The sequence below is a fragment of the Lipotes vexillifer genome, unplaced genomic scaffold (assembly GCF_000442215.2).
Source record: "Lipotes vexillifer unplaced genomic scaffold, Lipotes_vexillifer_v1.1 scaffold1330, whole genome shotgun sequence".
In the NCBI taxonomy this organism is placed as follows: domain Eukaryota; kingdom Metazoa; phylum Chordata; class Mammalia; order Artiodactyla; family Lipotidae; genus Lipotes; species Lipotes vexillifer.
Window position 1 is genome coordinate 54,887 of NW_006787533.1, and position 14,616 is coordinate 69,502.

Sequence of the window (14,616 nt, forward strand, 5' to 3'; positions counted from 1 at the left end):
GCTATGAGACTAGATATAAATTACAGGAAAAAATCTGTAAAAAATACAAAGATATGGAGGCTACTGCTAAATACTAAATACACTACTGAATAACCAAGAGATCACTGAAGAAATCAAAGAGGAAATCAAAAAACATCTAGAAGCAAATGACAATGAAAACACGATGACCCCAAACCTATGGGATGCAGCAAAAGCAGTTTTAAGAGGGAAGTTTACAGCAATACAATCCTACATCAAGAAACAAGAAACATCTCAAATGAACAACCTAACCTTACACCTAAAGCAGTTAGAGAAAGAAGAACAAAAAAAACCCCAGAGTTAGCAGAAGGAAAGAAATCATAAAGATCAGACCAGAAATAAATGAAAAAGAAATGAAGGAAATGATAGCAAAGATCAATAAAACTAAAAGCTGGTTCTTTGAGAAGATAAACAAAATTGATAAAGCATTAGCCAGACTCATCAAGAAAAGAAGGTAGAGACTCAAATCAATAGAATTAGAAATGAAAAAGGAGAAGTAACAACTGACACTGCAGAAATACAAAGGATCATGAGAGATTACTACAAGCAACGATATACCAATAAAATGGACAACCTGGAAGAAATGGACAAATTCTTAGAAAAGCACAACCTTCCGAGACTGAACCAGGAAGAAACAGAAAATATAAACAGACCAATCACAAGCACTTAAACTGAGACTCTGATTAAAAGTCTTCCAACAAACCAAAGTCCAGGATCAGATAGCTTGTCAGGCAAATTCTATCAAACATTTAGAGAAGAGCTAACACCTATTCTTCTCAAACTCTTCCAAAATATACCAAAGGGAGGAACACTCCCAAACTCATTCAACGAGACCACAATCACCCTGATACCAAAACCAGACAAAGATGTCACAAAAAAAGAAAACTACCGGCCAATATCATTGTTGAACATAGATGCAAAAATCCTCAACAAAATACTAGCAAACAGAAACCAACAGCACATTAAAAGGATCATAGACCATGATCAAGTGGGGTTTATCCCAGGAATGCAAGGATTCTTCAATATATGCAAATCAATCCATGTGATAAATCATATTTACAAAATGAAGGAGAAAAAACCATATGATCATCTCAATAGATGCAGAAAGAGCTTTTCACAAAATTCAACACCCATTTACAATAAAAGCCCTCCAAAAAGTAGGCATAGATGGAACTTACCTCAACATCATAAAGGCCATATATGACAAACCCACAGCCACCATTGTTCTCAATGGTGAAAAACTGAAACCATTTCCACTAAGATCAAGAACAAGACAAGGTTGTCCACTCTCACCACTATTATTCAACATAGTTTTGGAAGTTTTAGCTACAGCAGAGGAGAAAAAGAAATAAAAGGAATCCAAATTGGAAAAGAAGAAGTAAAGCTGTCACTGTTTTCAGATGACATGGTACTATACATATAGAATCCTAAAGATGCTACCAGGAAACTACTAGAGCTAATCAATGAATGTGGGAAAGTAGCAGGACACAAAATTAATGCACAGAAATCTCTTGGATTCCTGTACAGTAATGATGAAAAATCTTAAAGAGAAACTAAGGCAACACTCCCATATACCATTGCAACAAAAATAAATAAAGTACCTAGGAATAAATCTACCTAAGGAGACAAAAGACCTGTATGCAGAAAACTATAAGAAACTGATGAAAGAAATTAAAGATGATACAAACAGATGGAGAGATATACCATGTTCTTGGATTGGAAGAATCAACATTGTGAAAATGACTACATTACTCAAAGCAATCTACAGATTCAATGCAATACCTATCAAACTACCAATGGCATTTTTCAGAGAACTAGAAAAAAAAATTCACAATTTATATGGAAACACAAAAGACCCCGAATGGCCAAAGCAATCTTGAGAAAGAAAAACAGAGCTGGAAGAATCAGGCTCCCTGACTTCAGACTATATTACAAAAGTACAGTAATGAAGACCGTATGGTACTTGTACAAAAACAGAAATACAGATCAATGGAACAGGACAGAAAGCCCAGAGATAAACCCATGCACATATGGTCACCTTATCTTTGATGAAGGAGGCAAGAATATACAATGGAGAAAAGACAGCCTCTTCAATAAGTGGTGCTGGGAAAACTGGACAGCTACATGTAAAAGAATGAAATTAGAACACTCCCTAACACCATACACAAAAATAAACTCAAAATGGATCAAAGACCTAAATGTAAGGGCAGACACCATAAAACTCTTAGAGGAAAACATAGGCAGAACACTCTATGACATAACTCACAGCAAGATCCTTTTGGACCCACCTCCTAGAGAAATGGAAAAAAACAAACAAAAATAAACAAATGGGACCTAATGAAACTTCAAGCTTTTGCACAGCAAAGGAAACCATAAAACAGATGAAAAGACAACCCTTAGAATGGGAGAAAATATTTGCAAACGAACCAACTGACAAAGGATTAATCTCCAAAATATACATGCAGCTCATGCAGCTCAATTGCAAAGAAACAAACAACCCAATCCAAAAATGGGCCAAAGACCTAAATACACATTTCTCCAAAGAAGACACACAGATTGCCAACAAACACATGAAAGAATGCTCAACATCACTAATCATTAGAGAAATGCAAATAAAAATTACAATGAGGTATCACCTCACACCAGTCAGAATGGCCATCATCAAAAATCTACAAACGATAAATGCTGGAGAGGGTGTGGAGAAAAGGGAACCCTCTTGCACTGTTGGTGAGACTGTAAACTGATACAGCCACTATGGCGGTTCCTTAAAACACTAAAGATAGAACTACCATACGACCCAGCAATCCCACTAATGGGCATATACCCTGAGAAAACCATAATTCAAAAAGAGTCATGTGCCACAGTGTTCATTGCAGGTCTATTTACAATAGCTAGAACATGGAAGCAACCTAAGTGTCCATCAACAGATGAATGGATAAAGAAGATGTGGCACATATTTACAATGGAATAGTACTCAGTCATAAAAAGAAAGGAAATTGAGTTATTTGTAGTAAGGTGGATGGACCTAGAGTCTGTCATACAGAGTGAAGTAAGTCAGAAAGAGAAACACAAATACCGTATGCTAACACATATATATGGAATCTAAAAAAAAAACAAAAATGGTTCTGAAGAACCTAGGGGAAGGACAGGAATAAAGATGCAGACATAGAGAATGGACTTGAGGGCACAGGGAGGGGGAAGGTTAAGCTCAGACAAAGTGAGAGAGTGGCATGGACATATATACACTACCAAATGTAAAACAGATAGCTAGTGTGAAGCAGCCGCATAGCACAGGGAGATCAGCTCAGTGCTTTGTGACCACCTAGAGGGGTTGGATAGGGAGGGAGGGACGGAGACACAAGAGGGAGGAGATATGGGGATATATGTATAAGTATAGCTGATTCAATTTGTTATACAGCAGCAACTAAAACAACATTGTAAAGCAATTATAGTCCAATAAAGATGTTAAAATTTTTTAAATAATAAAAATAGCATTCATAAGGTAGACTCTGTTAGAAACATCTACCCTTCCAAGAGGTAGAAGAGATTGAGAAACCAAAGAGGTTTCATGAACCATAATACCATTGTTGTTATTTGGGGGGAAAGCCAAATATGAATAAGAGAAAGATCAGTGCTATGATAAGTTACAAAGTCAATGAATAATGAGGAAAAGAAACACACTCTGCAGCATAGATGGAGGAGCCAGTGTTGATCATAAAAATATAATTTAAAAACTCTCTTGTACTTTTTCCCAGATCCTCAAAACATGCTCAGGCAATTGTTAGAACAACTGGGGTTGAATCCCAGCTCTGAAACTTCTCTCCTATTGATCGTGGCCAAGCCTCTTAACTTCTTAACATTTGTTTCTCTATTGGTAAAATGTCAATGATGATGATGAGAATGAGGATGAGGATGATGCTGATAGCTGCCTCGAAATTTGTTGTTAGAATAAAATAATGTACGAGAAAGTGCTTTGTGACATGAAAAGTACTACAGAATTCTAAAGCATATTTTATTTTTTAGAGGCAAAGTGGTATATGGAAAGGGTATCTATTTGTAGTCAAAAGATCTGGGTTTGATTTCCTGGCTCTGCTAATTCTGAGCTGTGTGCACTTGGTTAAAAGTCCTTTCAAGTTTCTGAGTTTGATTTTGCTCATTTATAAAATCATTGTTATGAGGATCAAGTAAGATAATGTGTATGATAGAGTTCTATAACAAATGTGAGCTACTGTCATCAGTAGCTTTTGATAATCTGTTTCTTAATCCTACCACCTCCTTAAATTTCCACTTTTTCTCCTTTCTTTACTTTTCTTTAAAGTGTACTCTGTCTCAATTTTTAAACACCATCGTCACTCTCTAAGTCACTGCAGTTGGAGTTCTACCTCAATCTCTTTACTGAAACAGTTTTCTTGTAATGCTCACTAATCAGCAGATCCAGTGGTATTTTTACAGCATTTCTTTTCTTTCAGTTTTTAACACTTTCATAACAATCTCTTTGAAAAGGATCTTCCTCTACTTCCATGGTTTGAGATTACTTAAGTTCTACTTTTCTGGTCGTTTTTCTGGGTTTTGCTGGTCATCTCTTCTTCCTGTCCTCTGAAGGTAGAGAAGGCCAATGGCTTAGTGTTCATTCCTCAGCCCTCTCCTCTATACCAAGAAATCATCCTCTCCCGGAACCATTTCTCCCCTGGAAATAATCCTCTCTCATTGCTTCAGCTGACACATACATCAAGTTTTCCCAAGTTTCTCTCTAGCTATGGCCTTTCTCATTAGCTTTAGGGTCATATCACCTCTGATATGTCTCCTCGTCATCTAAAAATCACTGTTTCTAAAACCAAGTCACTCCACTCATTGCTGCCACATTAAACTTGGTAATAATTCAACACTATATGCAACATTACTCTTTGGCTTGGAACCCCTGAGCGGTGTCCCACAGTTCAGTGGAAAGTCCACACTCCTAACCCTGTTGTTCAAGGTCTGTTACAATGTGAGACCTGCTCACTTGCCTAATATTACAGACTAGCAACCTCTTTACAAAAGCCACCCCAGTCTCAATTCCTCCTCAGGCTTTCCAAATCAACCCAGTGCATTTCCACACCCCATGTGGCTTTGCATACACCATTTCCTCTTCCTTCTATTTTCTTAAAGCTCAGTCCCCCTGTTCATAACTTCCATGCAAATGTCCATGGCTGTCCCATATTTAGGGAGCATGTCCTTCTCTCTGAAAAATACTTGGTAGAGAAGCAAAAATCTGATACTTAATGTGAACAAAGACATTTTACAAAGACATTTGATGCAGCATAGTATAAAAAAAACAAAAGGCAAGAATCAACTAAAATTTCCAGGTTAAATAAATTGTTATATCCATTCATTCAATGGAATATTTGGTAGCCATTAAAAAGAATAGGTGAACTTATAGACTGATGTTAAAAATGGTCTCCTAGAGAGAACTCTTAACCACTTCTTGTTTGGCATTTCTCAATTCAAATTTATTTTTGTTCAAATTTTTAATATGCCTCAGTTTACCTTTTAACAGTTCTGGTGTCAGAAGAGGGAACCAAAGGAGACCCCCCCCCAACAGCCCACAGGAGCAATGAGCAACCTGGCATAAGTATCTGTTGAGACCTTGAGCTTGCTGCTTTCTCGCTGCCTCTGGAGGTCATGGGTAAGTCCCTCTCAAATCCTAGCACTGAAGTTTTTGTGTTATGAGCTTGCAGACTTTATTTGAGCCTTTCCTTTTCATGCTGGGTCCAGAAACCGGCTGGAGTTGGAATGAGTCAGACTTCAAAACCAGACTGGGCTCAGGAATGGACTGGTTCCAATTTAGAAACCAGACTGGATCCAGGGTCAGACTGGGTCTGACTTAAAACTGGACTGAGTCTAGTGTGAGGTCTCAGGTGAACAGAATTTTCTTTTTTTTTTTTTTTTAAGGGACAAGTAGGTTAACTATACCAAAGATAATCTTGAATTACACTGGCCACAGTGGAGAACTTTAAACCATCTTAGATAAGCCTATCCATTTATGAGTTATCCTAGAGGAAAAAGTATTCCAGCCAGGCACTCACTATTAAGGATAGAGGGAAAATTACTTTTCCTCCTTTACAGTTACTGGTGACCAGGATGAGACCCACTGGAATGCCTCCCTCACTCTGGAGCCTGCAGACATCACCCTGGGAAAACTGGCAGAAGCCAGCAAAGAATTAGAATTTTTACTAACGTCAGCTCCCCCAGACCTCTCCCTGTGGTGCCTGGCTGAGACAAGAAGGTAAAATTTCACATTGCCGCTTCCTTTCCAAATTACAAAAAAAAAAAAAAAAAAAAAGGTTATTGATCCTTTCTCTCCCAGGGACAGCTACTGCCTTCTTGTCCATCTCATTTTTTGTCCTGAGAACTTAGCTTGGCAATCATCAGGTTGGGCAACTCAAAAATATAGCCAGGCAGAAATGTGGGTTACATTCCATTTGTAGCTAGGGTCCTACAATTGCCAGCTCTCTTGTCTAAGTCCTTCTTTCTTTTGGCTATCTTTGGGAGTGGCTCTGGATGTTGTGCTCATGGGGTAGTTCAATACTGCCAGGAATATTTACTGTTTGTCTTGCTCAAACCTGACAAGATATTTGAAAAAAAAATTTTTTTTTAATTAGCTCTATAGTCAGAAGTTGACCAAATTGGAAGCTGATATTCAGAGCCTGATAGGAACTATTTTTTAGGCCTTCTCCCCTAACCTAAAATAAAATTATGTACGCAGAGGGAACGAAAAACATCCTGAAGCCATTGTAGAAGGATTTACTGAAGCGTTCCAAAGACACACAGCTCTAGAACGCAGGAATCTTTTGATTTTCATCTTAGAGCTCTTCTCCCTGATATAAAGAAGGAAACTAAGAATAATGTAGTTGGATGGTTGGGTCAGCATCTTGATATTCAGGCTGCAACCCAATCTTTCAAGGAATTAAAAACAACTGTCTAACACACTAAGTCTTTGTAAGAACAGAAATGTGGCTCTAGAAACAACTCAAAGCCCACCTATCCTTTTTACCTATCCCCAAATTTCCCCTATTTATCTCAAAAGGCTTGCAGATATTGTTAAAAAAAAAAACAAAAAAACTGGATTTAGGAAACAAAAGCCTTTTTTGGAGAAATTTATATCTTTTCTCTGTGCCTTTGAGATATAAACGTTCTACCTGGTCTTCTCTAGGAACCCAAAGCCATCTCTGGAAATGTAAACTTCAGGGAAGTAATTCTTATCAGAAAAAGAACGGAGCTGTTTTGGAAATTAAGTGAATGAAAAATCTTAAAAGTCTTTTCCACAAATATTAGTAAAAGTTTTAGCTATCTGAGCAGGTAACTTTAACTTATTTTATCTGCCAGAAACACAATTTAGATCCAACTGTTCTTTTATAAACTAGTCAGTTTTGCATTATCATACCTGTCTCATGGCTAAAATTTTAAAACTATAGCTATAAGATCTCTGCATCTGTCTGTATGTTTATGTACATCTCTGTTCGTATATTATAGATGTGTGATATTTTTCTACCTTTGGATGGTATTACCAAAATTAATGTGTAAAGAGCTCTATTAATTGGCTTAAAGACAAACAAGCATTTACATAAATCAAGTATACTCTCAGAAATCCAGAAACTAACCAAAATTTTTTTTTAAGTTCATTAAATCTTCAGTAAATAAAAGGTAGTTTAAGTTTGTTGGTTTAATCAAAATAGGTATGTCTTTAGAGTTATTAGCATTAAATATAATACTTTTATCCTACCTAGGTTTACAAAAAGTCAAATAAACTCATGTTATAGAATTTGTCAGAAAGAAAAATAACTTAAAATGATGGTTATCTGTTTAATGTCTCATGAAATTTTCATGAATATTCTAAACATAATTGTTAAGAACAAATAAATTAAATAGATGTAAATAAAAGTTTACTTTTTAAAAAAGTAAAAAGTTTATAAATAAATTTTTCAACATTATGCTTTATGGTATGTCTACTTAAAAATAGTTTCTAAAAATCTTTTTGGTAACTTGAAACCTTAAAGTTATGCTGAGATAAGTTAAATGATGGATATTCATTGAATATCTAGATCATTTCCAAATAAGATACAACACTGAAACATTAATTACTGAACATAGCTTTATCTACTTTGGGCTTCCTTTTCAGAGGCACTAAAGATATTTGGGTTTATTACTAAACATGTTTTGTGCCACAATGAAAAATTTACTGAGAAAGAATATACTTCCAGAAATAGTGAAATGTATTTATAAATTTGCCAACCCACAGAATGCTAGTATAACAGACACTCCACAATTGCTTACATCTAGTTTCACTAGGAAAAAACAGTTCTAAGTATAAGAATTCTAATCAATATATACAGTTAAAACTACTTAGAAAACTTCATGGAATTGAACCTTGGGTCCACATCCCTCAGTTAAAAAGGGATTCTCCAAACTCTTGGAGCTGCATACCAGCTGGAGACCTAAAATTAAAATTGACTAAGGAGGTCCTTACCCAGAGGCAGATGGCATCTTGTGGTAGACAGCTGTCTCCCAAGATTGCAGATCAAGGTCTTTAACACCAGTATGAAATGTTTATTCCTTTTGCCTTTTCACTACTTGCTTTTTTTCTCTGTTAATGCACAGGAAAATAATGCTCCTTAACTCTGGCAACTGTTGATGAATCTACTGCTAAGGCCGTAGCTGAACAACCAAAGTCCCAAGATTTTCTTGCTAAGGTAAGTTTAGATAATAGAATGGCTTTAGATTAGTTATTGGCTGAACATGTGCCATAGCAAATGTCTCCTGCTGCGCCTTGATCAATATCTCTAGTATTGTAGAAATACAGAAAATTAACAAACAAGCCACTTGGATAAACAGGTATATCCTTTGATTTATTTGATACCAGCTAGTTTGGTTCACTGGGGCCCTGGCTAAGGAGTACACTTTAGTCTCTTGATATTATCCTCCTAATAGTTATCACTGTAGTCTCTGTGGTGTGCTATATTCTCTCAAAGGTCTTAAATGCATGTTCACAGCCATCAGCAGTACATTAGCTGGTCTTACTGTGCTTGGAGAAACAGAAACAAGGTGAACAATGAGATGAACAGCAAAACAATTCTTCCACAGACATGACATCATAACCTATGAGTTTCACAATGAGACAAGAGAAACTTAACTCTGATGGTGACAAAGAGTGGCATTAATACTAAATTTTTGGTCAATTTTTCACATACGAGAGGATGACCAAAAGGGGGCAATTGTTATAAAAGGAGACCATTAGACTGAGGTGGCTCTAATGCCATGGCAGCTTACATAAGCAAACCAAAATCTATGCCTATAAACACCTCAATGTTACAAATCAAAATGCTAAGGATAACCAGTCACAAACAGCCAACTAGGCTTTACGCTACAGACAATCAATAATTGCCTTTCTTTGCTTCTGCCTTTTCTCTATAAAACTCTCTCCCTGAGCTACTCTTGGTGGAGGGCTCCTAACCACTTCTAGCTTGGCACTGCCTCATTGGAATCAATTTTTGTTCAAATAAACTCTTAAAAAAGTCTCCTAGATAAAAATGCAAAGTGCAAAATGCAGAAGTCTTTATGGTATGTCCTATTTGTGTGAAAAAGGAAACATAATATATACATACATAAGTATATATATATATATATATGCATAGTTTATCCTAGAGGTTTCCTGGGAAATTTAAAAATTGTCACCTCTGAGAAAGAGGACTGGGAGTCATGGGAAAGAGGGTGATACTTTTAAACTTCATACACTTTTATATTATTTGAATTTTAACCATGTGCATTTTCAATTAAAACAACTAAAAAATAAAGGAATATGCACAAAAAGTGGAAAATGATGAAGAATCCAGATTTTACCTCTACCATTTGTTAGCTATGTGGCTTTGGACACGTCACTTAAATTTCACAAATTTATTTTGATATTGTGATTTGAACACAGACTATTACTCACATAAGATTTAATAAAATTAATGATGGTCGTTCATGGTCAATCTGGGAAATCACAACGCACAAAAAGAATTTTATCTTTTGTGAAATATAGTGAAAATGTAGGTTCTGGGGGAAACCATTCTCTATAATTTGGTAACATCTTGGGAGAGACATGCTGCCCTTGTGCAAACTATACAGTGACATGAAAAGGGTGCACACAGAGCCTAGGCCTGTTTCTGTTTAGTGCACAGCTCTGTCTAGAGGTCCAGCCATTGCTAGCAATCTGACCTAAGGGTGAAAATGGAATCAATGTGCCTCTCTCTTGTTTAAACGCTGGGATGAGTGGCAGCAGGACCAGAGTCCCAGGTGGTCTTTCTTTACCTGCTGCCCCCGCCATGTGCTCGTCCATGCTGAGCAGGAGCTCCCAGGCAGCTGGCTGGATGTCTCCATACATCTCCTCCGTCAGAATTGGTGCTGCCTTGATTAGCAGAGATAAGGGAGCAGGCGACAGGCTCATCACCTGGGAAAAGATGGAAATTATATCGTAAAATCTTTGAAGACACTGATTGCTGTACTCCTCTAGAGTATTAAGTGTCACTTCCCCTCTCTCTGCTTTCCTTAAATGACCTTAAAATACGTTCTAAAGTGGGAGCGTATTTATTGTCATGATGTATAATAAGCTTTATACCCTATTAGTTGATGTATAATTACCCCCAAATCGTATTTTATAATACTTTCACCACAAAAATTAATTTGCAACCACCTAGGGAATAAACTGTAGAATAAGTATAGCTCTGTGAGAAAGAAGGACTCCAGCCAATATATCTTTGTGTTTAAAGTCCTGGTGGACTTTCATAGCATCTTATCTTCCTTCCTGTTAGAAGCTGATTTCCACTGGAAACTGATCAGCCTCTAATTTATAAAGGAGTTCCATTCAGAAAGTTAGCTTTCTAAGCCAGTGAATTTGGATGGTATTTTCCCTTCAAAACATTATACATTGTGGTTATTGCTCCAGGTTAGCCAACAAAATCCCATTTGATCCATTATTTCAAATAATTTTGGTGATAAATGTAGGTTTGGGGCAAGTCTAGGTCTTTAACCATCATTTAAAACACTTTCTAGAAGAACATGAAACTTTTTTTCTCTTCCCCTGGGAAATGTATTATGATTTAGAGTTCAGGTTTTTAATAACAATATAACTGTGCCAAGCACTGGATAAGTAGCTAAATATACTATCTTTTTTAATCCATGCAATAATTCTTTGAGATGGGTCTAGTGTTAAAATCCCCATTTTAGAGATTAGGCAACTAAAACTGAGAAGAATTAAGTTAACTTGCCCAAGGTCCCAGAGCCAGAGCCGCAGGTATAGGATTTGAACCCGGACTGTCTCACTCCAAGACCTATGAGCGTCGCTACCACACATTGGTGGGAAGCTGGCTCCAGTAGAGTGGAGAGAGTGGGAAGAGGCATGGTTCTAGCCAAACTCCCCAAGCCTTGTCTCTATGGAAGTTGGCTGTCCAGCAAGAAGGGATTTTTCCTTGCATAGTTGGTAGCACTCTTGCTCACCAAATTAGAGGGGCCTTTATGCCAACACTGTGCCAGTTGGCATTGTATGTCCCAAACATTAGTAAACAGGATATCTGGAGTTCCCTCCTTATTACTGCTCCGTGAACATTTCTGATCCATGCATCGATACCTGTAGTCTGATGTATTTCAGCATTCCAGAGTCCTTTTTCCCCTCTAGGTTGGCATCTGAAACTCTCTTTTTCAGAGAAGGTGTCCTCAGGCATGATTTATCTGAGCACTGGAAAGAACATAAGATAGGTGACGAAGAGTGTTGTGTTCTCTCAAAACCCAACAGTGCTGTTTTCCTCCAAATTCTCCAAACAACCAACTGGTTCTAATGCAACAGATGATTTCAGTAAGGACTTTTTATGGGCCTGCACTTTCTGAAAGTGATATAAGCAGTTAATTTTGTAATGAAAAGGTAGCTTAGGGGTATTTAGCAACAAACTCCTCTTTTACCAGTGAGGAGACCAGGACCCAGAGAGGTGGAGTAGCTTGACCAAATTGCAAAACTGGTTATTAGTAGAATAAGGAAAGGACAGGATCTCCTGATTTCCATTTCAGGGCTAATTATATTCCACCAAGCTGTTAAAAACACAAATCTTTTTAAATATTGCCAGTTAAAAGCCACTCTCTCTAATAATCCCTTTAAAGGGTTGGATGTTACAAGTTGATTATTATTTGGAAGAGAAAATGTTTCACAGAGGAGTGTTAGGAAGTGAAAGATAAAAGACTCATCAACGAAGTACGAGTTCATAGCATCCATCATCCAGGTAAAGTGTTTTTTTGTTTGTTTGTTTGTTTTTTAAAAAACCCATACTTGTCTATTGGAGGCAGCAGCTCTTCTTTCAAATTGTCCCCTCAACCAGGGTCCAGAATAGGCCTGACATCTGCATACACACGGAGGAGACATTTTCTTCCCCTGACTCTCTAAGTGCCAAGGAATGGAGTGGACAGAGCAGCTGGGGGAATGATTGCTCCAGTGGTGGCAGGCCCTTGTTTATTTATCCTGAGTCCTGATGCCTCCATTTTTGCACTCCAGGCTGTGCAAACAGGGAATCCATCCCTTTGCACAGTATAAATGCTCATTTGTTTTTCCAGTGACATGTCAATGAAACACTCTCTCCCTCAGTGCCAAGGGAAAACAACTGAACTCCTTAAGAATTTCTGAACAGAGCTTCACAGTGTTATAGATGGAGATATTCTGAAAGAAAAAGCAAATCTAAAAAGTACATGCATGTTCCAAGAAAGTCTTTCAAAACTCTGACAAAAAGACCCAAGACAATGCATCTGTTATGTGACCAGTATGGAATGAACTTTTAAACGAATCTACTTGGAAACAAATGAATCAGAGCTCTTGCTGTGTTTTCTAAAGATTTAAAAAAAAAAAAGTGGAGGCACATACTTGGGAACACATATCATTTGGGGAGAGAAATCCTGCTTGGGAATAAATATCATCTGGGGAGAGAAATCCTGCAGTGCTCTATTTCCCCCCTGTGAATGTAAAAGCAAAATATAGCATAAATATCATGCTTATTTTATATAATTTGAAAACTTCTAAAATCATATATGGCAATCATTTTCCATATAAATATAGGGGTGTATCTAACTTTGTAAAAAATCAAGGTATTTAAAAAGTGGCATCTTTCTGCCTTTATTCTATTTATAAAAAAAAAAGTAAATTGCAGAATACCTGGAAAATACAAAAAAACTATGAAGAAGAAAATAAAAATCCTTATAATCCTCAACTCAGTGATGGCCATTATTTGGTTCCTTTCAGCCCTTTGTCCCCCTGTGCATCTTAGCAAAGCTGTGACGATGATATATATGTGGTACACAATTTTAAACATTTCATTTCACTGTGATTTTATGATGAATATTCCCCAGGTCATTAGAGTTATTTTAAAATTGATTTTAAAATTTTTAAAATATTTTATTGCTTTCTCCTTTGGCTGGACAGTTTATCTTTTCAGGGTTACCTTTGAACAATACTTTTGATTAATTTATAGGAATTTTAAGCAAGCACATACAGAAAAATACTCAGAGGAAAAAGGACAAACATTTATGTCTGTTTCTCACACTCTGTGAAATGTAGGCTTCTGTTTAATCCTGTCTGCTGGGGACAGAAGGTATAAGTCAAGCTTCTCAAATATCAAATATTTAATAACCTGGCATGCTTCCTCAAGAAGCCTGGTGTGTTCTGCTGGCTTCAAGATATTAGGATGTTTGTTTTAGTGGAAAGGGAAGGGAATTGGAAAGGCTTTTACACTAGGGTGATGGGCTAGGAAATCTTCTTGAGTGACTTGTTCAGGCCTGAAAACAGGTATTAAAGATGGGTACACGTGTGATGGGCACTTGGGTACCCTATGTGAGGTCCCTAAAGTCCACTACTGGTGTGACCCTGACTCAGACTAACAACATTATCATCAGTTGCTTTTTGCTTTGGTAACGTGGTGTAAAACTTGCCTAGAAGAGAGTAAGAAAATGGATGGAGTAGGAGGCTGGTTCTGAAGGCATTTATTGGTTATTAGCGGTTCCTGAAGAGTTAGAAATTTCACTGGACTGTGAGATGTAGGTGGTGGTTGGAAACACACATCAATCAGGGACTACAAAGAAAACCAAAACTAGTAACCCAAGACTGAAGGACAGAATTTATCACTAATAGAGGATGTCATTCATTGTTGAGTCGATCTACCAGAGGAAGCTATGGTCAGTGGGAGGACATTATACAGTCCCAAGAGCTGGCAGGGATACTGGGACATGCTCGCTATGGGATGGTGTAGAACTTCAGATAAAATCTGTAGTGCAAAACCAATCCTTTAACTGTCCAGGGAATTATCACTTGTGGTGTTTGGATCAGAAAGAGGAGGGGTTGGTCCCATCAAATTCCTGTCCTAGGGAATTAGGGGACCGAGTCTGATTCATTTAGTGATGGTTACTGGGGCTGAGAAACGATGATGCAACCTTGAGACTTCAGTCTAAGTACAAGATGAATAAAGCAGGGGTTGCTGGTCAGGGGACAGAGATGAGTCAGCAGACAGAGATGATGCAGAAAGAAGCAGAGATGAGAGACTCTGTCCACCC

The 14,616-nt window shown here is 37.4% G+C and overlaps 1 protein-coding gene across 1 annotated transcript in view; it reads right to left on the reverse strand.

The window, feature by feature from the left end:
* Positions 1–14,616, reverse strand: part of LOC103072412 (protein unc-80 homolog) — a gene marked incomplete at its 3' end in the record, with an annotated part of 220,293 nt that overhangs the window by 53,235 nt on the left and 152,442 nt on the right. The window contains exons 30-31 of the mRNA XM_007460228.1: positions 11,663–11,770; positions 10,348–10,486 (exon numbers count right to left, since the gene is read on the reverse strand). Coding sequence (XP_007460290.1) covers positions 10,348–10,486; positions 11,663–11,770 — 247 coding nt within the window. The remainder of the gene's footprint in view (positions 1–10,347; positions 10,487–11,662; positions 11,771–14,616) is intronic.